Raw genomic sequence first — 25,986 nt, 5'->3', positions numbered from 1 at the left:
GGAATACATCAGTATTTTTCTGCCCCTTTTACAGTCTTACTGGAAATGACTGTAAAACAGAAACAAAGCTAAGCCATGGTAAATAGAACATTAAATGCCCAACCTAATTTATTTTGCTAAGAGAAATTGATGAACTAAAAGAGAAACAAGTATTGTCTACATTTTAGATATGGGAGAAAAAACCCTGAGATTATTAATTATGTATCACAATCCTCTTATGTAGATCCTGAAAATGATGGTATCAATATAATATGTACAGTAGATTTATGTTTTACACTGGATTACCTTTGATAGTTGTCTTACACTGAAAAATTCTGATGTCTTCAGGAAACCAATATGATGAATAGCTAAATGTTGACTTAAAATAGTTAAACCCCTTAATAACATCCTTTAGTTTCTATTATTTCACTGCTTAAGTTCAGCATCTGAATAAAAAAGGTAACATAAGTAGTACTTAAGATCCCAAAGGCCCATTACATTCTACTAATAAAGACAAAACAAAACTACATGTTTACTGAAAATAGTCTTTTTTTCTTTGCTTTCCAGTTTTACACTTTTGTTAAACACAAAAAAGTGGACAAGATCAAATAACTAAATGGTAAAACACTGATTTTTTAAAAATCACATCTTTAAACCCGTGAGAATCACAATTCAAAGTATGGCCACTGGGGGCAACCTGTAAACCTGCGACCCTTTCTTAACACTGACACTATGTGACGGATTTTTCATAAAACACAAATGCCATTAAGAAAGTATTTTGTCTTGACACATTCTGCAAAAAAAAAAAAAAAAAAAAAAAAACCAGAAAAAAAAATTTTTTTTTTTTTTTTTTTGAGACGGAGTCTCACTGTGTCACCCAGGCTGGAGTGCAGTGGTGTGATCTTGGCTTACTGCAACCTCTGCCTCCTGGGTTCAAGTGATTCTCCTGCCTCAGCCTCCTGAGTAGTTGGGACTACAGGCGTGTGCCACCACGCCCGGCTAATTTTTGTATTTTCAGTAGAGACAGGGTTTCACCACGATGGCCAGGTTGGTCTTGAACTCCTGACCTCAGGTGATCCTCCTACTTCAGCTTCCCAAAGTGCTGGGATCACAGGTGTGAGCCACCACGCATGCTTGGCCCCCCATTCTGCAATTTTGGTTAACAGATTCTGAGGGTCCAAACATGTAAACAATTTATCCTATATATTATGAAAGAGTGAACTTGTCATAGCAATATAATGAATAAAGTCTAGCTTCTCCCAAGAAAGAGCTAAAGATTAAGAAGTGCTGCATTCTTGAAGTTGGTTCAATTTTACCCAAGCTTATTTTAGGTAATTAAAGCCTGGAGCAATGAGCTTAGGTAAAATTAGGAATACTGAAAGCTAGATTTGCTGCATTTATCATTTTCAACAACACGATGAGAAACCTCAGAATCAGACATGAAAACATAGTTTTTCCTGATTGAGATTTGATACTATGCTGGAACCCTCCCACCCCCTTACAAACTAATATATTCTATTTTAGTCTTCGTAGGTTGACTAATAAAAAGGTCTAATAATTCAGGCACACACTTTGGCCAAGTTTAGCTTTATCACATCTAAAAAAAATTCATGTATAAAACAAATATCAGTTCAAAAATATAGATTACTTTTTAAGAAGAACCTGCTGGAAATATAAAAATAATTAAATCTGGTGGAAAGGAACTGTTACACCTGCCTGAAATTGAGAGGCTGTAATGTTAATGTACATTACAGTATCATTAGGTACAGGTGCTCTCCAGGCAGCTTGTTTTACTGTTTAGACTGTTTAGACCAGAGGTACTCGACACAAATTTCCAATTCATGTTACTTAGAGGCGCCCTTAAAGTGCTCCATTCCCCTTGCTTGGTACTCCAAAAAACCGTCCTGGTCCCATTATCCTGTCCTTTCAAAGAAGCATAATGGCCAGCCATTCTGGACTTCTAGAGAGAGCTCTTCAGAGATTTTTCTTCTAGAAGATTAAGATGTCTTTTAAGAATTACAGGTTCAGACATACACTCATCACAACAGTCTAGATTGCTTCAAAATATGAAATGAAGCTGAAATTAATTTTTACATTTAATTTTATACCTTAAATTTCTATATCATTGAGATGCCAATGTTTTAATGAAAAAGTAGAAAACAGTATAAAATTCAGTATCACCTATTTGTCTCAAATACAAGTACAGTGAATATTAAACAGGAATGACAACAGAGTGGCAAAAACAGAACTGGTAGATTTGCCCAAATTAACTGTTTCTCCGAATTTGAGGTGTATGGCAAGCTGAATGTTTGATCACTCAGCAATTGTTAATTACATTATCAGCTTAACACTTTCAAACACTACGGGAGGCATTTCTCTGTTCACATAGACTTAAGTACACATATACTAAGCTGTAAATAGTCTGCCTTCCATTAGTTTGGTCTCTAAGCACTATAGATATGTAGACTTCAAATCAATCTATGAGACCCAGTGACCCTCTCTTCAGAGGCATTTGGCAAATGTCTTGAAACATGAATTGTAAATTAACATAGGTACAATCTTGATAATAGGAGTCCCAAATATGTATTTTTAAAAATGTTAACATTGGGGAAAAAATTATAATCATCAGCTCTATTTCCTGAAAAAGTTCAGTTGAGGTAACCTCTGCAAGTCACAGCTCCACATTTACATACTGTTCTGACCCTCTTTTTGGCTGGGCTGTGGTCAATAGAATCTGAAGATATATCTCCAGAACCTGAAGACACAGAAAAAGAAATACAGGAGAAAGAGAGTTAAGACAATTTAGAATAAATTTCAAATTTTCTATTATATTAGCTTTATTATCAGTGTTAGAGGGTACTTACATGGTCAAGACCCTTAGAGTAAGTTAACTCCCAAGGAAATGTAGTTAGTTCCCTTTGAAATATTTACAAATAAATGTTAATATTCAGATTCAAATCATAATGAATTGTCTTGAAAGGATGGTGCGAGTTAATAATAGGTAAAGTTTATGTTATTAGCCCATGTTTGTGAGAAAGGATTTCTGAAATGATGAAACTTACTGGGAATATCTAATACACACTCATTTCACACAGTATGTAAAAACACAGTATGTAAGAGGTTAAGCAATGACAATATGTAAAGGAAAGAAAACATTTATATTGTCACAATAAAGCAAATAGAATTAAATGTTCTTTTTAAAAGCCAGGTTCAAGTAGGAGTAGAATAAATCTGTATGTGATTTAAATCATATTTTGAATCTTTTGAATATACATCTCTTAGTAAAAATTCAAACTGTAGGCTTATATATATATATTTTTTCCAGACAGAGTCTGTCGTCCAGGCTGGAGTACAGTGGTGCTATTCATGTCTCAACTGTAGCTTCAACCTCCCTGTCTTAAGCCATCCTCCCACCTCAGCCTCCCGAGTAGCTGGGACTACAGGCACATGCCACCACACCCGGCTAGTTTTTTCATATTTTGTAGAGACAGGGTTTCGCCATGTTACCCAGGCTGGTCTTGAATTCCTGGGCTCAAGCCTAATGCGGTGGGATTATAGGCAGGAGCCACCATGCTTAGCCCACAATTTAAAAAAAAAAAAAAAAAAAAAAATACAAGTAGTACAGTATTAAGGAAAGATTCTACAATAAATAAATCAGTTTCCAAAATGGAAGTTCTGAGAAAACACGACGTAGAACCATTCCTCAGCTGAAGGTCAGGCAGACCTGGGTTGTAGTATTAGCTGTCGGATTAGCTTTGGACCTTAGGATGACAAACTTAGTGCTTCAACCTTTCATCTTTAGTATTAGTTTGGTTCAGATATCTAAGGTCTCTTCCTAGTCGGATTTGATTCTTCATATTGAAACTGACACCAATTAAACTGTACTTGAAAAGCATACCTTTCATTTGATAATCAAAAGTCAGCTCTTCTCCAGCATTTATCGTTCTCGTGGAAAACAATGCTATTCGGGGAAGACGAGTGTCGAGGTTATCAATGAAAACATTGAACACCTGAAGATTTGGGTCACACTAAAAAGGAATATTAGAACCCATTTAAGTAAAAACGGTGTGAACAAGCCCTTCTACACGCCATATAAAATGTTTACTTTCCAAGAGATTTAAGTTCCACTGGAAATTAAGTTGCTTATTGCTTAGAGGTCTTTGAGGCATGCACATTTAAAAAGATTGTTTTCCCTTATAAAAATTTCAGACAAGTATAAAATAGAGAAAATAAGAAATCCCTATGTATCCACTATGCAGCTTCAACAATTAGTAACATGCTTGCCAATCTTAGTCATCTAGTCCCAAGTGTCTTTTTTTCCTGGAGAATTTCAATGCAAATCCCAGATTACATTATTATTTCACCTGTAACTATTTCAGTAAGGCATATACTTTAAAGAACTAGAATAACTGTGTTTAAAAAATCAAATCTGCACTACAGAAATCAAATGTTACACCGTATGGAGTTTCACTGCTTAAACTTTTGATCCAAACTCTTCAATGGTTTGAGAATATGACAGTAACTTACGGAATATGCAAGAAAAAAGATGTAGTGAGTCATACTAAGAAATCAAAACTGTGTAATGGTCTTTGGATAGAACATCTCTATTTTGAGACTATCTCGAATTTATCATTAAGAAAAAAATTCTTCAATGTTAATCAACAAACAAGGGACCAGAAGATCTCTGCTAATCATACACTAATTTCTTACTATGAAATCCATCAAAAGTTTAACATTGTCTACTTCCTTTATATGTTCAGCTACATAACTTTGTGAGACACACTATCCTTATTATCTACAAAATGAAGATAATGTCAACCTAACAAGCCTAATGTTATCCACTTAGTACTTAGTAGGTAATCCAAAATTATTAACTTCCCTAATTTTTGGAAATAGTTTTTATAGAGTCCAGAATTCTGCAGTTAAGTTCCAGCTGTATTCTAAGTGTTTTCAGATATTAAAAGGTAAGAAAAATACTAATTTATAATTTAGAAAAATAGCCCTACATAAATACTCTACAAATCTTTAAATTTTATAAAAAGTTAACATGTTTACATTTTAAGAAAATACATTTACCTTAGTTTGTACATCCTAAAATTTAGTCGTGTTAACTTCCATTAAGACACAGTTCTGTGTAATTCTTGGACACTTTACCTCTTAATTGCTCTGCTCATTGTAATATGAAAATAATACCTACCCTACACAAAGTTACTAGAAAGTTTAAATGAAGTAACATATGTAAAGACTCTTGCAAAATACATGCTATTAATACTCGGTAGGCACCTCAATGTTTAATTTTCCTAATACAACAATAATACCATAACTTAACAGAAGTTGCCCTCATTATAAAATACGTATTTTGGAAATGTTAAAAGCATATGTAGTTTAAAGAGAATTATTTTTTAGCTATGGAAACTAGTACTAGATTGAATTGTTAGTTGCGTCTAAAGTTTACGTATGTCTTCTTACGCTGTGATTCACAAAATGAGACACATTGCCGTATCGAGCCGCATCCACTGTGAATTCATCAGATTCATAGTCCAGATCAAAGAGATACGTGATTCCCTTGTTGTCATAGAACTGTCCCCGTCTTTCAGCTTCTTCACTTGTGATTACCTAAACAGAAAAAACTATAGTATATTACGTAGCTACTGAACCAAAGAAGCATTCATCTACATGTTTACTAATATGCAAATACCTACAAATATTTAAAAAGCAAGAAATTCGAGTGTCATCAAAGCAAACATTCACACTAAGAGTCAGATGGAAAGAGGTGGAAAAATGAGGGGAAGAAAAATGATAATGCAAAAGATTGATGACTTTTTTTTTTTTTTTTTTTTTTTTAAACAAGGTCTCACTTTGTCACTCAGGCTACAATGCAGTGGTGCCATCATGACTCCCTGCATCCTTGAACTCCTGGGATCAAGTGATCTTCCTGCCTCAGCCTCTTGAATAGCTGGATCACAGGTACATACCACCATGCCCAACTAATGATTTAGTTTTTGTAGAGATGTGGGGTCTCACTGTGTTGCCTACACTGGTCTGGAACTCCTGGGCTCAAGTGAGCCTCCAGCCTTGACCTCCCAAAGTGCTGGGATTAATGACTTTTTAAACAGGATTCGAGCAGTAAGTTGAAACACTGCATTACTTTCATTATAATCAGGATGTTCAAAAAGCTATACAACCATAGCTCTCTACAGGACAAAATTGAATGTTCAAGAGTAAATCTGCAAGTATATGCTCTAAATTATGATCCAGACACATTTTTCCTGTAACTTATCTATATGCAGTTACAAATGGAAAATGTTAAAAATACAGGGGAGAAGCTATGTTAACTTTGGAATGGAAGGTTTCGTTTTTGTAGAATACGTTATTTTCATGCAATTCTGTAAGTCTAAGATTGTCATCCACAGTTCAGCTCTTAAGAACACAGTTTTATGACATGCTCAGCTTAAGAAACTGAAAGTGTCTAAAGTGCTTTATGTTACTAACCAAATTTGGCTGCTGCACTCATTAAGAATGCAACTTAAAAAATTTTGGTTAACCAAAAGAGTAATTTGATTATGTAAGATCTTGTATACTGAATAATTTATAATAACCTACCACTGTCTAAAAGTATAAGAATCAAAACAGACACCTAATTTAGTTTCAGAATTCTAGATGAATACAGATAATTACAGGTGACCCAATTCCAACTAAAAAATCCAGAGTTGATAACTCCAGATATGTAGCCATGCTCGTGTCGTTCTAGTCACAGCTCAACCTACCCTTCAGTTTGAAGCAGTGTGGTGCCATGGTGAAGATGACTGATTTTGGAGCTCTGAATCTTGGTTCTTATTACTATGTGACCTGTGTGACCTCGGGCAAGGTGCTCAATTTCTCTATAATAATGGACATAACAGTACTACCTCTCAAAAAAAAAAAAAAAGAAAAAACAAAAAAGAAATAGTACTACCTCACCGTGTTTTGGAGAGGATTAGTGAATTAATACATCAAGTGCTTAGAATAGTATGTGACACATGGCAAATACTTTTTACATTCATATATATATACACATAGATATATGATTTGTATAAAAATACATTTGCTAGTATTTGTATGGTAGTTTTGAGAATGGTCTTCACAGTTCAAAAGTAAGTTACAGATGCACAGAGCCTAATTTTCTTACGCATGCAACAAATGCTTGTGTATATTTTACAATACTTACAAATATAGTATCTTTCATGTTGATCCAAAATAGAGTTCTGCCAACTACATTTAACCATATTTGGTCAAATAGATGAAGTAAATTAAAACTTTCAAGTTTCAAAGCAGCATGTGTTACATCTGAGTTTCTTCTTAGGACTTTTGGATAAAAACACTTGTCATATTTTAAATTTTACAAACGCTAGGTTTGACTACTAGGAATGTGTATTTGTTGAAAGATGACTATACCGATTTAACATATTGTTTTGTTCACATAAAAGTTTTTTATTTCTAAACATGCCAGTGAACTCTTCTCCTAAATCAGAAAATAAATTTCTACATATCTGCAAATGAAAATTTCAAAATGTACCAAGTATCTGTTACAGAGATAAAAAGGTAATTTTCCAAAAGTATAAACCTTACATGCCCATCATTTACTACGTGGCAAATTATACATACCTCTCCAACATATTCCATGACAAAACTCATTCTTTTAATCTTCACAAGGGTTTTTACACCCCAGCCACGTCCATTGCTAGTTCGAAAAATGCAAAGCGAATACTGTGTGCCTTTTTGTACAATCCTATTGGGACAATCAGGTCCACATTGACACCTTGAGTTGCATTCATAGATGGGAGTACCAGGTGGGATTTTAATTTGTTGGTTTTTATTATAAGCCAAAAGAACTCCAGCTTCAGCAGGACAACATTTTTGAAAGAAGCAATCTGTGCACGAACAACCAAAGGTAGCTTCATTGACTAAGCTGATTCCAGGAGCTGGTTTGTATTCGTTAATGTAATAGAAGTCTGAAGGTGGGCCCTCTAAATCAACAGTATTTTCAACAAATATCATTCCTTTATGATTCTTCCTTCTGTTGAGTTCATCTTGCCATCTCTGCAGAGCTATCCTTTGTTTAGCCTTCTTCACAATGTACTCAGCGATGGCAGGTTTCAAAGTTTTGTTATTGTTTTTCGGAGTTATTGCTTTGCCTTTCTTTACCTGAGATAAATAATTATGCTTGTCATTAGAGAATTGCTGAAGCAGTAACGGGCACTTCAGATTTTGCAAAGGTTCCCAAGTATTTGTAGAATCTGGCCATCCTTTCCATTTTACAAGATAATATTCCATATCCTTAAAATACAAAAGAAAATAAAATGCAAATCAGATGGCTATTTCCCAGTTTTACCGAAAATAATTAAAAATCTTAAAGAGTAAGGTATCCATTACCATTTTTATTACTAACAGTTCAGAACATGTAGTCACAGGTTCCTAACACATGAAGTATAAATCATACAAATAAAAATATTTTTCCTTATATTACATAAAATATGGAATTTAGATGTGGCATAACATGTTTGATAAGAGGCTATAGAGTTTTACCTGGAAAAAGATGAAGGTACTGAAACTTATGACTATGTTACTAAATGGTGATTTAGGTTAAACCCAGATGTATTTATTTTGATCATGGAAATAGATGGTCCCAAAGCTAACTCTTTATGACCTAGGTTAGTGGCTTACTTGGCCAGCAATAGATTCAGGCATTCTTAATGTCCATAACTTAATATCATACACCAGACACGAGGGAACTCGTTTCTCAACATCATGGGCACACGTTCTCTAGATGTTTTAGAGATGAACTGTCCAATACAGTTATAACTAGCCACATGTAGCTACTGAAAACTTGAAATGTGGCCAATACTAATTGAGATATGCTTAAAATATAATACACACTAAGGCTGGGCACAGTGGCTCATGCCTATAATCCTAGCACTTTGGGAGCCCAAGGTGGATGATTGCTTGAGCCCAGGAGTTCGAGACCAGCCTGGGCAACATGGGAAAACCCCATCTTTACTAAAAACACAAAAATTAGCTGAGTGTGGTGGTGCGCGCCTGTTATCCCAGTACTAGGAAGGCTGAGGCACGAGAATCGCTTGAACCTGCGAGGCAGAGGTTGTAGTGAGCCGAGATTGCACCACTGCACTCCAGCCTGGGTGACAGAGTGTGAGACTCAGTCTCAAACAAACAAACAAAACACAAAGCAAAAAAAAAACCACACTGAATTTTAAACACTTAGTATTATACAAAAAAAAAAAAAAAAAAAAAGAACGTTAAGTATCTCAACTTAAAAAAAATCTTGATTACAGGTTGAAATATTTTGGATATATTGGATCAAATATATTCTTGAAAGCAATTTTAGCTGTTTCTTTTCACTTCGTTCAATGTGGTTAGTAGTTGCTGAATGGCGTCTGCAGCTTGCATTACATTTCTATTGGACAGCTCTCTTCTAGAGAATGCTGATTTAGACTCACCCATGACTGGATTAGGTAGCAGGCACTTAAGCCACCTAATAGCAACTATTCTAATTTATCCCTCAGACTGTTGTTGGCCACGATGCCCTGGCAACAAGGCACCACGGTATCTTGTCTTTTCACTCCAGTGACTATGTTTTCATCCCTTAAAGTAAGGAAATGCCATGTTTAAGTTTCTTTTTAAAAAGGCAGTTAAGGCTTGACGCAGTGGCTCATGCCTGTAATCCCAGCACTTTGGGAGGCCGAGGCGGGTGAATCACTTGAGGCCAGGAGTTCGAGACCAGCCTGGCCAACATGGCAAAACCCTCTCTACTAAAAATACAAAAAATTAGCCGGGTGTGGTGGCAGGCACCTGTAATCCCAGCTACTTGGGAGGCTGAGGCAGGAGAATCGCTTGAACCCAGGAGGAGGAGGTTGCAGTGAGCCAAGACTGTGAGTGAGCCACTGCACTCCAGCCTGGGCAGAAGAGCGAGACTCCATGTTAAAAAAAAAAAAAAAAAAAAAAAAAGTAAAAAATAAAAGATAAAAAACACACTTAAGTGTGTCTAATAAATTTTGAAGTGGTCTCAGTAATTTTTTTTTTCTTCTGGAATAATATATAGCCACATGCCCAAGGGGTAACATTAGATCATAAAATGTCTTCTGAAATAAAAAGGGGATTAAACTGCATTGGACAGTTACATTATCATTTTAAGCCATAGATAGTGAAAAATCTTGTTGAGATAACTGCTTTTCCCTGAGAATTTTAAGAAAGTTTTTATATAAAGTACAGATGTCCATGACAGTTGTTTTAACAGTTATAATGCATTAATCAAAAGGTCTAAGCCATGTGATATCTGCCATGTTGCTGAGGCACAAATTGGGCTAGGGACACCATGAGGCAGCTGTGCAGGAACCAGGTGCCCACCCAGGAGTGTGCTTATTTTATCCCCACTATCTGCATCTTAATGTTTTGTTTCATTATATTCTATTCAACAAGCAGTAATCCTTGTGAATTAAAAGAACTTTGCTTTCTTTTGAAAATTGGTCAAAAGTTTTTTTCTCTTAAAAAATGTGATTAAATAGTGTGCAGATATGCACAAAAACTGCATTCTGTGGAAATACATATTATGGTTCCAGGAAAAAAAAAAGCTTCAATGTACATTTTAGTATTTGTCAAACTAAGCCCCAGTAATGCCTAAGGATTTCTTCCTCCTTTCAGGTGACCGCTACAATTCAGGACTGCTGTTGGTGGGTATCTGTTCACACTGTAGTAGATACGAGATCCAACTGGCAGCATCTAACTTTTCTACTCCCCTTAATTCTAAACATTTTAAATTTTTCAGATGCTAGAATAAAGCAATGCAACCCTAGTCCTCTTTTTCTTTTTTTGGCTACAGTTTTTCCTACCATAGCCCGGGTTATACCAAATGTTCCCAGCAAACAATGAAAGAAACAGAAATGGTGGCTTTAAGTCAATGGTTAAATCATCCAGGAACTTTAAACATTGGCCACTGACGTTATTTCCAAAATAATAATTATTTCCAAATTAATTGTATTTAATCTTACATGAATCACTTGCATTTTAAATGAACAAGTTTTGCATGCTAATCACATTGGTACCTACTTGAATTTATGAACAGGAAACATGCTTATAAAACATGAATACTTTAGCAGACTAGTATAGAAATATTAGTAAGATTCTGTGTCAACTTGGTAGACATATTTTATAAGCATATTTTATTAAGATATTTCCACTTTGAAAAATAATTTTACACAGAAAACCACTTTCAGAAACAAATTCAATAAGCTAAAATGCCAAATAAAGGCCAAAAAGTTCATAAGCTTATTATATCAGTATCTTATTCTGACATGTAATCAACTCTTGATTACCTATAGAAATGGAATCCCAGTGGCAAAAATGATCCATAAATCACTCCTATGTAATTTGGAATACATCATATGAATTTTTTCTTAATCACATTACCCAGCCAAGGCAGGTGAATCATGAGGTCAGGAGTTCGAGAACAGCCTGGCCAACATGGAGAAACCCTACTTCTACTAAAAATACAAAAAATTAGCTGGGCATGGTGGCGGGCAGGCGCCTGTAATCCCAGCTACTTGGGAGGCTGAGGCAGGAGAATTGCTTGAACCTGGGAGGCGGAGGTTGCAGTGAGCCAAGATCACACCACTGCACTCCAGCCCAGCCCGAGTGACAGTGCGAGATCCCGTCTCCCAAAAAAATAAAAGACATTTCCCCCAACTATCTTTGGTGTCAGCCATTCCAATATTTTAGTATCTATAATAAGTATATGAAAGTTTTGTCACTAGGGGGTATGGGGAAATATATTACTAGCCTTTAGGAGTAACATCTCACAGGGAAAAGGCAGCAATAACATGAAATAAGTAGCAACGTAAGACATTATCACCAGAATATAGAGGGAAATCAATACAGCTCAGACAGTAAGAAAAGGGAAGACAGAAAGCAGTACACACTACACTCTGAAGGAGTGAGAGCAGTGATTGAGTAGGGAACATGGCAGGGAAGATGAAAAACATGGGCAAAAGCTGGAAGCTAAGATTTGCATGAAGTATCCAAAAAATAGTGAAGAGATGGATCTGTCTAGCTTTAAGGTTTGGAATGTTGAAACAAGCTAAAACTTGTAATGGTAAGGCAAGAGCAAATTTTAGACAACCATAACACTTACTTGGCTGAGACACTTGAACTTTACTGTAGACCAGTGGTTCTTATAGTTCTCAGAAACCATGGTGCCTCTGGGGGAGCTTCATGAAGTACACTTAACTCCATCTTGTTAGTTAGGAACAATTTTACAAATCTATTAATTGCCAAACCCATGGACTCTTCAACCCCCTCTTATTTGACCTCTCTAAGGCAAAGCCACCACCTAACCATTTCTCAGATTTCCTTCTTGCTCCTCTGTATTTTCCTTGCTGAGACTGCTTCCCCTGCCCATCACTTGCACAATGGAGACACTCAGGACTCTGTCTGGCACCCCTTTTCACATGAACATGTTTATCCCTTTGGAGAATCAGATGAAATCAATGGACCTTTCTCTAACAAAAACCACATATAAAATATTTTGGGTAATTTCGGGATATTTAGATTCCAGGTTTAGAGAATTCTTACTATAAACGATCTCTTTGGACAACCTTATCACCCCATGGTTTTAACTATTAATTATATGCTGATGACTCGCCAAGTTTTATCTGCAGCCCAATATAACCAATAGCCTACCGGATGCTTCTTAAAGCAACCTAACCACACGGAACTCACCACTGTCCTTCCACATCAGATTATTTCTGTATTCCTCATCATGGCGAATCTTACCTGTCCACCTACTCACACAAGCCAGAAACCAGGTTATCTCAATGCCTTCTTCTCCTCAATCCAATCATCACCAAGTTTCTTTAGAGATGGACTTCTTCCTGTCGGATCTCTATTTCTATAGCGTTAGTCACTCCAGACCCTCAATTCTTGCCTGCATTCTTACATTAATCTTCCAACTGGTTTCCCTATTCCAGACTTACAGCTTCAAACACTCTATCCTTCTTTACTATAGAGATGTTTTGTAAAAACAAAAAATCCACAGAAGCAGCTATTGTTGTTTTTGCTTAAAAACTGTTCATGGTTTCCACCTTGCCTAGGGAATAAAGTTCAAAGTTCCTCTTCAGAAAGCAAGTCACTCTGGAACTGTTTCCTGATGCCTCTCTGGCTCCGTCTTCCATGACGGCCCCATTCACACAACACACACTAGCCACAATGAACAACATGCCAGGCCTTTTGATGCCTCTGCTCTTTGGTCACAAACTTCTCCCTAATTAGGAGGGCCTTTCCCATTGGCCCAATGAATGCTTGTCTCATCTTTTAAAACAGCGTTCCTGTCCCTCATACCCAAGAACTGATCATCACCAACTCCTTTTTGTTCCAATTTCCAATTTAAACTCTAAGGTATTTGCGGGAAGGGATGGAATCTTATTCTTTATAGCCCCCAAATGAGCACAACTGCCCACCGTATTTTAGGCTGTGACTAAATGTTTCTGAATGTATAACAAAAAAATGAGTACCAAAGGGTATGCAATATACAAATCACAACACTAACTGTATGAATTCTTAAAGGAAATACAAGCTGATAAACTTGGAGGTAGCCATTCATGGTTTCTCAATATTTGTCACCTGCTGTCTATAGCCAACAAGTGGCAGCAAACACCAAAACTTTAAAAGAAACATATGGGAAGACAAAGAACAAAAAAATGTGTCTTTCCACTAGCTAATTTTTTCTACCAATTTTGAAATCATCATCATATTCAGTATCAGTGTTAAAATAACCTGAATCTGTCTGGGCACAGTGGTTCACTTTGGGAGGCTGAGGCAGGAGGATTGCTTGAGCCCGGGAGTTGGAGACCAGCCTGGACAATATAGTGAGACCTTGTCTCTATAAATTAGCAGCATGTGGTGGCACATGCCTGTGGTGGCACATTGCCTGTGGTTTTAGCTGCTCAGGAGGCCGAGATGGGAGGATCACTTGAGCCTGGGATGTCAAGGCTGCAGTGAGCCAAGAACAGCCACTACTCCACTCCAGCTTGGGCAACAGAGTGAGACCCTGTCTCTAAATAAAAAACTGGAATTTGATTAAGAAAACACACGGTTCCACGGGAGCATAGTCTGAGAACTATCATAGTCATGGAAAATCACTGAATTTTCATGCCAGTAAGAGTAGGAATTGTGATAGCCGGGTTAGAGACACAGAATTGAAAAAAGTGAGCCACATGACATTGTTAAAGTATTTTCTTAGAGCTCTGTTTTCCTGATCTCTCAAATACAGGTTGTAGTATAACGATTTCTTTTCTTTTTTTTTTTTTTTTTGAGACGGAGTCTGGCTCTGTCGCCCAGGCTGGAGTGCAGTGGCCGGATCTCAGCTCACTGCAAGCTCCGCCTCCCGGGTTTATGCCATTCTCCTGCCTCAGCCTCCCAAGTAGCTGGGACTACAGGCGCCCGCCACCTCGCCCGGGTAGTTTTTTGTATCTTTTAGTAGAGACGGGGTTTCACCGTGTTAGCCAGGATGGTCTCAATCTCCTGACCTCGTGATCCGCCCGTCTCGGCCTCCCAAAGTGCTGGGATTACAGGCTTGAGGCACCGCGCCCGGCCAACGATTTCTATGTTACTCTAGTTCTTTACCACTCTAGGTTCAGTCAGTGTTTTAGGAATATCAACCTACTGTCAGATGTGGACTTGTATTATTTTGTACCATGCCGCATAGGGATGGTTCTCGAAACACAAAAGTACCTGTATACTTTAAGAAACCAAAGCTATAGGCAATATTTATTGCTTAGCTTACTAAGCTATGTGCATGTCCATCAATGTGTACAAAGGATCTTGTTCTTCACTGAACTATCTTACATACTCGTAGTTTTGTCAGAAATCATTCTGTGTGAAGGGGTGACGTAGCAACAATAATGCTGCAGAAAAATTGCCCTGCATTGAGACTAAATACGACTAATTAACACCCTTTAAGTTCAACTTGACCCTTGACATGAATTTATAATAGTAACAACCCTTTTGCCTTCCCCCACAGAATTCTTTACATTTCTCAAGTTGGCTATTTCAGACCTCCTCCACTTTGTTCAACGTTCCCATCCCTACATCCTGTGTTATTTTCAGTGATGTATGACCTTTGTTCCTAATGCAAAGGGAAAATGGAAACCACTAGGCATTAACTGCCTTAACTTCCAGCCTTCCATGGCCATGGAGCTAGAGAGAAGGTGGATGCAGACATGAAAAGAGAGACGCACTTCCTTGGTCAATTCTTCTGGTCTCTTCAGTATCTCTGCTGGTTCTCACTAGCATTTAAACAGTCTCCATTTTTAAAAAGCAAAATAAAACTAAACCTCCTCTGAGATATAAATGCTTGTATACGTAGGGAAATTCTAAAAGACATATTAAGTTGCTAAGAGTGAGAGACTGAAACTAGGTCACAGCGTAGATGTCAGTATCTGAACTTTTATAACATTCACTTTTAAAACTACATGCATAATATCTCCTCAAAATTAAAAAAAAAGTACTATCACAATGGTCTTTTCAAAAAACTTGAAAAAAATTATAAACACCCTTATACGCATGTAGCCCTCTCGTTTTCTTGAAAGCTACAATTCATGGAAGAATTGTCCATACTACTTAACTCTACTTTCTTACCTCCAGTTAATTTTTTTTTTTTTTTTTTGAGATGGAGTTTCACTCTTGTAGTGAGGCTGGAGTGCAATGGCGCGATCTCAGCTCACTGCAACCTCCACCTCCCAGATTAAAGCGATTCTCCTGCCTCAGCCTCGCGAGTAGCTGAGATTACAGACATGCACCACCACGCCCGGCTAATTTTGTAATTTTAGTACAGACAGGGTTTCTCCATGTTGGTCAGGCTGAATCAAACTCTAGACCTCAGGTGATCCACCTGCCTCAGCCTCCCAAAGTGCTGGGATTACAGGCGTGAGCCACTGCATCTGGTCTGGTTCATTCTTTAATTCATTCCTTTGGCTCTTCTCAGAGGTGCTCTAAGGGAATGAGTGACCCTCCATTACTAAATCCAGTGGATTCTTTCCAGTTCTTTGACCCACTGTTTAATACTCTCCTGCTGACATCTTTTCCCCTGGTTCCCATGATTTACTCTTCCCATTTTCTTTTTTTTTTTTGAGACCGAGTCTTGCTCTGTCACCAGGTTGGAGTGCAGTGGCACGAACTCGGCTCACTGCAACCTCCACCTCCTGGGTTCAAGTGATTCTCGTGCCTCAGCTTCCCGAGCAGCTGGGATTACAGGCAAGCACCACCACACCAAGCTAATTTTTATATTTTTAGTAGAGATAGGGTTTCACCATGTTGGCCAGGATGGTCTCAATCTCCTGACCTCATGATCCGCCTGCCTCAGCCTCCCAAAGTGCTGGGAATTCAGGCGTGAGCCACTGCGCCCGGCCAACTCTTCCCATTTTCTGACTACCTCTCTTGCCAGTGTGTCTCAGTCTCTGACAGTCCTTCCTACAAGTGTCCCCACCTACTCCTCACAGCTCATCCTCAGTCCTTGTTCTCTGTTCATATTTGCTTTGCTTGGGCTACTGCAATCGCCTCTTGCCACCCTCAACCCATTCAGGGCACAACAGCCAGAGTCATGTTTTCAACACATATATCTCAGCACACCACTCCCCTGCTTAAAACTACTAAATGGTTCTCTACGCCCTTAAGAGGAAGTCCAAAATCCTGTCCTCGGCCTATGAGGAGCAGCACTCTCTGGGGCCTGCCCACACGGCCAGCCTCATCGCGCTCCCTCCTACTTGCTCTGTTCCACTCACATCCTCTATTCCTTGAAGGCCCTCTTTCTACTGCTTGAAGTCAGGCTGTCTTCTGCCTCTAAATCCCTCCCACGTATCCCTTTCTTCCTTTAGTACTAAGTTGAAACATCAGTTCCTCAGGGATACCTGGCCAGTCTCTCCAGGATAACTGAGATCCTTCTGTCACATCAACACTTACCTCAACTACAGTAAGTACTTTGTCCAACTGTATTTAAGGTATTTCTACCCTCACTGAACAATAAACTCCAAAGTATCAGGGACCATACCCTCATATCACTCATTCCTCAGATTCCCAATTCCTAGTGCAGGACATGGTAGATGGCCAGTAAATACTGGCTGAGTTCATGAATAGGTAACTGTATCCACTCCCAAGGCGTCCCTCTCTTTTTGCCAATTACTTTAGAATCTATGTTTCTAGTTAGATCTCACTATTGATTTGAGCCCCACTTCCAGTTGGTTTAAGTTCCACTTAAAATGTCCTCAAGAAAGTATATTTTGAAAGTACTCAAGAAAGTTGAGTACATTTTAAGTAGAACTTAAACCCACCAGAAATGGGTCCCCAAGCCCAATCTAGTTCCTACTCCTGTATTCCTGGGGAACAGTAACATTGCCTACACCACTGCCCAAGTCAGAAACCTGTATTTTCCCTAGACCTGGCACCCTCACTGCCATACCCCCACCCAACCCTGTGACCACAAGCCACAGACATACATTTTACATCCTTATTTTTTTAAAAAGAACAGAAGAACCGCGCACCTACTTTTCCTTGACATCATTAATACTTTAGTCCAAGCACCACTGTTTCTGGCCTGGTTACTATGAAAGCCATTCAGAACATGCAGCCGTGCACGTGTTATCTCCTTCCCTATCAATCCCCTTTCTTTTTCGCAGAGAGAAAATTCTCTCAATTACAAACCTGATGTGTCACTGCCTTTAGAACCTGCCAACTAACTCCCCATTGCCTTAGGATGGCTGAAAAATCCTTCACCCACCTCTCATTCTTTCCCACGTCCATCTACTATCACCTCATTCTCCAGACAGAAGCCACAGTCAAGTACAATGCTCACCTTTGGACAGGCTCCAATTGGACATCACTTCTGGGAAGCTTTCTGTGACCTATCCAAGGTGCACCTCCCACAGATCTTGTAATGATGTGTGCCACAGCACTTTTTATACATCTACACTGCAACGGGCTATTTGTCAAACTTTCTCACTAGGCTGTGAGTTCTTTATAGTGAGGGGGTTTCTTATTAATCTTTCGATTCCCAGTGCCTAACACAGTGCCTGGCACACAGAAGAAACTCAAATATTTGTTGAGTAAGTCTACGAGAAAAACAAACAGGAGACACGAGTCAACAGAATACTGCTATCATCTAAGCATGAAGCCAGGAAGGCCTAGTCTAATAGTGAATGTACGCCCTAGAAACATGACTGAAGCAAAAGACAATTCAATTCAATGACCATGGACCAAACACCCATTCTGTACCGGGACTACAATGAGACAGTCCTGGCCCTCAAATGGTGGATGATTTAGCAGGGAAGATCTGATACAAACAAGACCATAAAGTGTTACAAGTTCTAGAATAATGGCAAGAATGGTGCTTTGTAAATCCTGAGCATAAATCAACTAATTTTGCTGGAGGTGAGGAACGGCAGGTGGTTCTACAGTCGGCGGTGACCTTTGCACTGAACTGTGCAGGCTATGTAGGATTTTGCGAAGCAGGGAAGAGAAATGGTAGTATTCTGAAGAGGGAATTAGATGAGGAAAGGGGACACAAAAGTGCATGATATGTTCAAGGCATTAGAATGCAAGCTGTGTCTGTTTTTGAGCTATGTTTCCAATGCTTAGAACAGTACCTAGCTCATAACAGATGCTCAGTACATCTTAGCTAAATGAAATAATCTATAAATATTCCCATTTCAGAAAATAGGATAGATGACAGGAGATGAGGCTGGAAAGGTGGCGGGTGGCCAGATGACAAAAAACCTTGGTCCTATGCTAACGTGTCTCAGATGAGACTAGTAAACAGGGAACCATGAAAAGGTCTAAAGCAAGGCTTGAATGCAATCAGAGCTAGGTTTAAGGAACAACTATTATGGCCTGGTGGAATATGGTACTGAGACAGTGTCTTTCATGAGCTAAGTGGAGGTGGCCACACAAGAAAAGGACAAGGTCGTAAGATCCTTCACCTACTCTGAATTTGTAAAAGAAAAAGAGAAAGAGAAGAAAAAACGCAGAGGTATGCTGAACTAATGCTGGCTTAGAGATTCAATATCTATGCCAGGCAGAAGAAATGGGGGATGTATGTGGGGTACTGAGGACATAAGCGAGCAAAGTAAAGTCACTTATTCCGAAGCAAGAAAAGGGATGAACTGATGAGAAAGACTAAGGAGAAGCTAAATAGCAAAAATGATCTGAAACTAAACTACAAAACTCAGGATTCTGTACAAGAATCTTGGTAGCTCCCTTAATGTAAGCACAGACCCGTAAGTAACTATTACTAATTCTCTCTGTGAAAGTACAGTAGGAATGAACAGGAAAGGACAAGGAGACAGAGATAACATAATATGATAACCCATTAGATTTAGAGGGTAAAAAGAAATGAAGAATTAAAGATATATGCAATCATTAGGTTAGGTAAGTGGGAGAATTCTTTCCGTTAACCAAGATAGGGAACACTAGTGCAAAACGCAGGTATGAAGGAGGAAAACAGGTGCAGTTTTGAATGTGAACTTGGATACCAGTTCGAAATGAAGCCCAGAAAGGGTTCAAGGCCTCAGAAAGATTGAATGATGAGCCAAACACATACAAGTAGAAACCACTGGGAAAGAGGCTGCCTACAGAGCAACTACAAGGTGAGAAGAGGGCCAAGAACAGAGCCTTGAAGACTATCAACGTTTCAGAGGGAGGGATAAAAGATAGTAAAGAAGGTTCCTAAAGAACAGTAAGAAAAACAGGTGGAAAAGAAGTAGGAATAGAGGTAACAATAATCACAGTAAACGCTCATATAGTATAATTACTATGCCGGCCTTTGTTCCACACATTCTATCTATATTAACTCATTTAATGCTAGTAACACCCTGTGAGAATGGTACAATAACGATCCTTGTTTCAAAGATGAAGAAAATGAAAGAAAGGCTAAGTAACTTGCTGAAGATCACACAACTTGTAAAAGAGGCAAATTTTAAACCTAGACAATCTCTCCAAAGATGAGAGTTTCAAAGAGGAAAAGGTAAGCCAACAGTGTTAAATGGGGAAAAGTTGAATAAGATGCAAGGTCTTCAAATCTGACATCTAAAAGGTTACTGAGGGGCAAAAATCAGAATAAGGTGGGTTAAAAAGCTAATGGGAAGTGGACAGACACCTCATAGAATGGGAGAAAATTTTTGCAAATCACATACTAATAAGAGATTTGTATCCAGACTATATGAAGAATGATTACAAGAATAAACAGACAATCCACTTTTTAAAATGCACAAAGGATCTGAACAGACATTTCTCCAAAGATATACAAATGGCCAATAAGCACAGGAGAAGATGCTCAGTATCATTAGAGAAATACAAATCAAAATCACAATGAGATACCACTTCAAACCCACTAGGACAACTATCATCAAAAAGTCAGATAACATCATGTATTCGCCAGGATGTGAAGAACTGAAACTCTCATACACTGCTGGTGGAAACGTAAAATGCAGTGCTTTGGAAAAGAGTCTGGCAGTTCCTCAAACAGTTAAACACAGAGTCACCATATGACCCAGCAATTCTACTCCTTGGTATATACCCAAGAACCATGAAAACTTATGTCCACACAGAACCCTGTAGACGAATGTTCATAACAGCATTATTTATAATAGTCCCAAAATGGAAACAACTCAGATGTCCACGAAGTGATGAATAAATTACATGTGCTATATCCATACAATGAAATATTATTTGGCAATAAGACGGAATGAAGTACTGATATATTTTACAACATGGATGAACCTTGAAAACATGCTGAGTGAAAGGGGCCAATCGCAAAGGACCACATATGGTATGATTCCTTTTATATGAAATGTCCAAATACGCAAATGGACAGACAGATGTAGTAGTTGCCTAGGGCTGGAGGTAGGAGGGTAATTGAGGAAATCTGGGGTAAGGGGTGGTAGCTAAGGGGTTTAGTGTTTCTTTTTGGGATAATGAAAAGTGTTCTAAAACTGACTCCTAAAGTATACTAGAAAATTTGTGGTTTTTTTTTTTTTTTTGAGACTGAGTCTCGCTCTGTTGCCCACGCTGGAGTGCAGTGGCATGATCTCAACTCACTGCAACCTCCACCTCTGGAGTTCAAGCAATTCTCCTGCCTCAGCCTCCTGAGTAGCTGGGATTACAGGGGCCCGCCACCATACCTGGCTAATTTTTGTATTTTTGGTAGAGACAGGGTTTTACTATGTTGGCCAGGCTGGTTTTGAACTCCTGACCTCGAGTGATCTGCCCGCCTTGGCCTCCCAAAGTGCTAGGATTACAGGCATGAGTCACTGTGCCCGGTTTAAAAAATTTGAATTGTACACTTTAAATAGGTGAGTTGTATAACAGCATGTGAATTATATCTCAACAAAGCTGTTAAAAAAGTCAATGGGACATGCAGTAGTAGAAAAAGACATAAAACACTTGCATGAGTGGAGAGGCAAGGCCAAAGAAGATTCTTTGAAGGTTAGGGAAGATCTGAATATGTTTACTGACTAAGATATATCAGTAAAAAAAGAGAGCTTGATACAAACAAGACACCAGAGAAGGAAATAAAATCCAGCAGGGTGCAGTGGCTCACACCTGTAATACCAGCACTTTGGAAGGCCAAGGCGGGCAAATCATGAGGTCAGGAGTTTGAGACCAGCCTGGTCAACATGGTGAAACCCCATCTCTACTAAAAAGTACAAAAATTAGCCGGCCAAGGTGGCAAGTACCTGTGGTCCCAGCTACTCAGAAGGCTGAGACAGGAGAATTGCTGGAACCCAGGAGGTGGAGGTTGCAGTCAGCCGAGATCACGCCACTGCACTCCAGCTTGGGCAACAAGAGCAAGACTCCAGGTCTTTAAAAAAAAAAAAAAAAAAAAGTCCTAGAGGGGGTAGATAGGAAGAAAAAAGAAAAATGGTGACACCTCTGGAAGTAAGAATAAGTGAACAGCTGGTGGTGAAGGTAAGTTGAGAGTTTACACATGAAGGATCCTATTTTTCATTGAGGTAGGAGGTCTTCAGCAGAAAATGAGAAATGGGTAGAGTAAGAAACCCAGAAAAGTAATACAAGCTGGAAAACCTGCTGACAAGAATGGGAAAAGCAAGCAAGATTAAAAGCTTGTCAGGTAGAACTGAGCAGTGTGAGAACAGAAATGTTATAATGGGGCTGATATGCATGATTGTATAATATTCTCAGCTGGATTGGTCAGTCCATAGCTTATAAACTGAGATGGCAGATGACTGGGGCTGTTTCAGGGGCTGAAGGATGCTGAGAGTGCCGGTGAAATGCACGATCATAAGATCCCACTGCGCGGGGAAGGCAGTGATACTAAAGGAACTTGAAATAATGGGATTTAGTGACTGATTCAATATAGAAGATGGAGGAGGAAAACAAAGACTTAAACAGGATTCCCGATTCACTTATCAATAGAATTGGTAGATTAATGACCAAAACAGTTCTTGGAAAGAGAGGTAGGCTATAGACAGATGAATTACTCAAAAATATAAACTTAGGTCAAAATATCTTTAGAGAACAACTCTGCCATTTTTTAAGAGCAATAAAGGAAGGCTTAGAGAAGTGAAATGAGTTTGCTTAAGTTCTAAGGTACTAAACAAAAGCTGGAAATGACTTTGCAATCCAGGCCATTCTGTTATAACCTAGAACCTGACTAAATCTGGAGTTTGATAGGATGGCAGGAAATGCAAATGGTGATGTTCTTGAGATTCGATAACACTAAAATTGGTTTGAAACGGTAGGTTCATTTCAGGTGATAGTGGGGAAATATGATCCAGGAACAAAACGAAAGACAATTGGAGATCAAACATTTGCTCTGGTAACCCACACAGAGATAATCAAGAGTTGGATGTAGAGTGATACGAGCACTAAAATATTCTAACGCAAGAACATTGTAAGCTTCAAAACCCTCTTAATGCTATTTGGCAACACAGATGATAGGACACATAAATTTATTATGGCTTAGAATTTTTTAAACATTAAGAAGAGCTTTTCTTACTTTTAAGGTTCTTTTTTTGTTACAGAAATATGAAATACTGAAGTCTGATTAGGTCTCTTGTAAGGGGCTAGATATTTGCCTTACCTTTACTACCTTGTAGTCACACAAGTATTCCACCTCATAATTGTTTAGATTCCTTTTGGTGATTCCAATCGATTTACATGTGAGCTTTTCTTTTCTACATAATTCCTGAAGAGTATCAAGTGAAACTAGGCAAGGCACACACCAAGCTACAATAAGAAAATAGAATTCTTTACTAATGAAATAGCTATTCAATTAAAATAAAAAAGAGAAAAAACCTCTATTCCCCACCTTTCAACTGGCAATTTTAGACTAAAAATTCCTATGACAAGAAACCAATTATGTGTCTTCAAGAAAAAGTTAAACATTAAGGAACTATTTCGTTAAATTGGTGTTCTTGGATTTTCTCATGGATTTCTACTCCACTATGTTTAACTGACATCAGTTGATTTCTATTAAGTCACTTGAAGATGTTTTCATGTCTGTAAGCTTTTTAAAGACTATATGCAGATGCAGGTCAACAGAGGTAGTGTTTCTTACTTTCACTGTATTCTACATAGACTATAATCACTATTTTAATAAAATGTAAATCTCTAGGACACTTATTCTTAAAAACATATCTAAAATATACTTTAAAACAACATTATAATTCGTTAACACATAACTTTCATTATTTTTAACTGGACAAAACGAACTGAAATCTAATTAAAATATATTTCTACGTTACAAACTCATATGTTAGTTTCCTCTTTGAAATGTTGCATGAAGCTTTAATTCCACTTATTATTTTACCCATACTGCAATATATTATCACCAAGGTGAATAAACTCGAGTTATTAAAAAACTGGAGAGTATATCGATATTTTGTAATACTTATTGACTGTACTGTTTTTAAAGCCAAACTTTTAAAACGGTGTTCAATTTACATAAGCCATGTACTAAACTCAAAGAAAATTAGGCATACTTATCAACCCTCCAGAAGCCAGAAACTAATTGTGTTCCAGAAAATTTGACCCTCAAATTTCTGTAAGTAGCATGTTACCACACTGAATTTAAAGTGTAAATTAACAAACACGTTTAGGAAAATGGAACAAACTTGGTGTTAGGGCTAGTGTCATGGTAAGCACTAGACAGGATCAAAAGTCCTCTGCCCTACCCATCGCTCAGCCACCGAGCTATGTGACTTTAGTGAGGTCTCAATCTGTCTGGCTGTCACATTCACTGGAAAAAAATGGAGAAAACTGGTGTTACCAAACAAAATCTATCAGTAAACTCAAGCTTTACTTGGTAGCTCTCCAAGGTAGTTGCGATCACCTTTTGTGTTTTGAGGTAATTTCAGGAAAGGGAGAACACTTGTTAGCGGCAGTAACTTTTCCTGCACCCTTTCCTCATCCTCCCCACCTCACACAGAGACTTGTCAGAAACCCTTAAGCATAATTTCCACCATCTCACTGGCTGCAAACGACTCCATCCTAAAGCAGTAAAGAGAAAGGTATTTTCCTCCAGAAAACGTGGGGGAAGAGGCCGACTGCTTTGGACTGGTCGTTTGGGGGTAGGACAGTGATGGGAGAGAAATGACCCCGTAAGTCCCTTCCATCTAAAAAAACTAGAGAACGTTTTGTGTTAAGTTGACCTCATTAAGGGGATCACGTATAAAGGAGGTTCCTCTTGAGTATCTACCCAAGGTGTGTTTGTGTGCTTTTCCTAAACATTTTTATCTAGTTGAGGATTCAAAACACAACCCGCAAAGGAAATGCTCTTTGAGAATTAAAAAAAGTGAACATGCAAAACTGCAAACACGTGGTTAAAAAAAAAAAAACCGATAATCTCTCAACAGTCTCCAGTAATGTAGAAAAATATTTCACTGACAAAATTAAATAGTTCATGACCACCACAAACACCTTCCGCTAGCTTAGTTCACAGTAACCCCTGACATTCTCCAAGGAAGAAAAACTCGGGGATAATGAGGTCATAATCCAAGCGGAGAGGAGGCGAGCTTGAAAACACCTTTACATTCCAGAACGCACGGAAAAGTTGTAGGCTCTCAAAGCGTGCGCGATACCAACACCCCCCGACGCCCACACCCACGCGCGCTCGGTGCCCAATTCCCCAGCGTCCACAGAAATAACACCAAGCTCCCGGTGGGTGGAAGAGTTACCGTAAGCCAGAGGCTGCAACCTCAAATACCCACTTTCTGGGCGATTCTCCAACGAGGCACTCAACCTCCTAGCGTGTCCGCCTTGTGGTGCGGGGGGGTTCCTCGGCTATCCCCTTAGCACACAGGCGCCCCGATTTCCTCTCCCCCTCTGATATTAAGGTCATGTTCACGCCGGCGGGCGTCGCTTCCCGCCTCCCACTTCAAAGGCCCGGGCGCATGCCGCACGCCGCGCTCGAACCACCACAAAGGAGCCAGTCGCAGCCGGGCCCCCGGGACCTCCAGCCGGGGACCGCCGGGGAGCAGCCCAGACCCCCGAAGCCACCACGGGAGACGCCGAGGGGGCCGGGCCAAGCGGGCGGAGAGGCCACGCTCCGCAGCCGAAGCGCCCCGGGCTCGCGCGGTGCCCACCTCCGCGGCGGGAGCCGGCCGGGCAGGGAGGCGGGTCAGCGGCCTGGGGGAGGGTAGGCACCCGCAGCTTATGTCCCGGAGTCGGGGGCGCAGCGGCCGGGGAACCGCCACGTCGCCGTCTGGCTGGCCCGCGGGACGGCCCCGCCGCCCGGGCCTTGGGAGCTTGCCTGGGAACGGGGAGGGCGAGGGGGCCGCGCTCCAGCCTCACCTCCTCGCGCCTCGGCCCCGACCGCCGCCATCTTGTGGAGCTTTCATTCAAACTGGCGCGGTCTGACGGGATAGCTCAGCTGGCCCGACGCCCCGCCCCTGGCCGGCCCGCGCGGGACTTGGGGGCCGGGGCTTGCCGGGGGGGGAATGGAACCCGCAC

The 25,986-nt window shown here is 39.4% G+C and overlaps 1 protein-coding gene across 5 annotated transcripts; it reads right to left on the bottom strand.

Moving 5' to 3' along the window:
• Positions 1-833: 833 nt before the first annotated feature.
• SUV39H2 (suppressor of variegation 3-9 homolog 2) lies at positions 834-25,986 on the bottom strand. Of its 5 annotated transcripts, XM_010365970.2 has the most exons (6): positions 25,828-25,986; positions 23,117-23,262; positions 7,624-8,295; positions 5,449-5,595; positions 3,878-4,007; positions 834-2,734 (listed from the first exon to the last, which is right to left on the bottom strand). In XM_010365970.2, exons 1-6 carry the CDS (start codon positions 25,856-25,858, stop codon positions 2,628-2,630), a joined length of 1,233 nt encoding a protein of 410 aa, XP_010364272.1. In that variant the 5' UTR covers positions 25,859-25,986; the 3' UTR covers positions 834-2,627. The 5 variants fall into 5 exon arrangements, with proteins under 5 accessions (XP_010364272.1, XP_010364273.1, XP_030795880.1 ...); XM_010365971.2 differs by lacking the exon at positions 23,117-23,262 and having other exon boundaries at positions 25,828-25,962; XM_030940020.1 differs by lacking the exon at positions 834-2,734 and having other exon boundaries at positions 3,567-4,007.

This window comes from Rhinopithecus roxellana, chromosome 11 (genome assembly GCF_007565055.1).
Source record: "Rhinopithecus roxellana isolate Shanxi Qingling chromosome 11, ASM756505v1, whole genome shotgun sequence".
In the NCBI taxonomy this organism is placed as follows: Eukaryota; Metazoa; Chordata; class Mammalia; order Primates; family Cercopithecidae; genus Rhinopithecus; species Rhinopithecus roxellana.
Note: the sequence above shows the minus strand (reverse complement) of the source record. Positions and strands in the feature narration are given on the sequence as shown.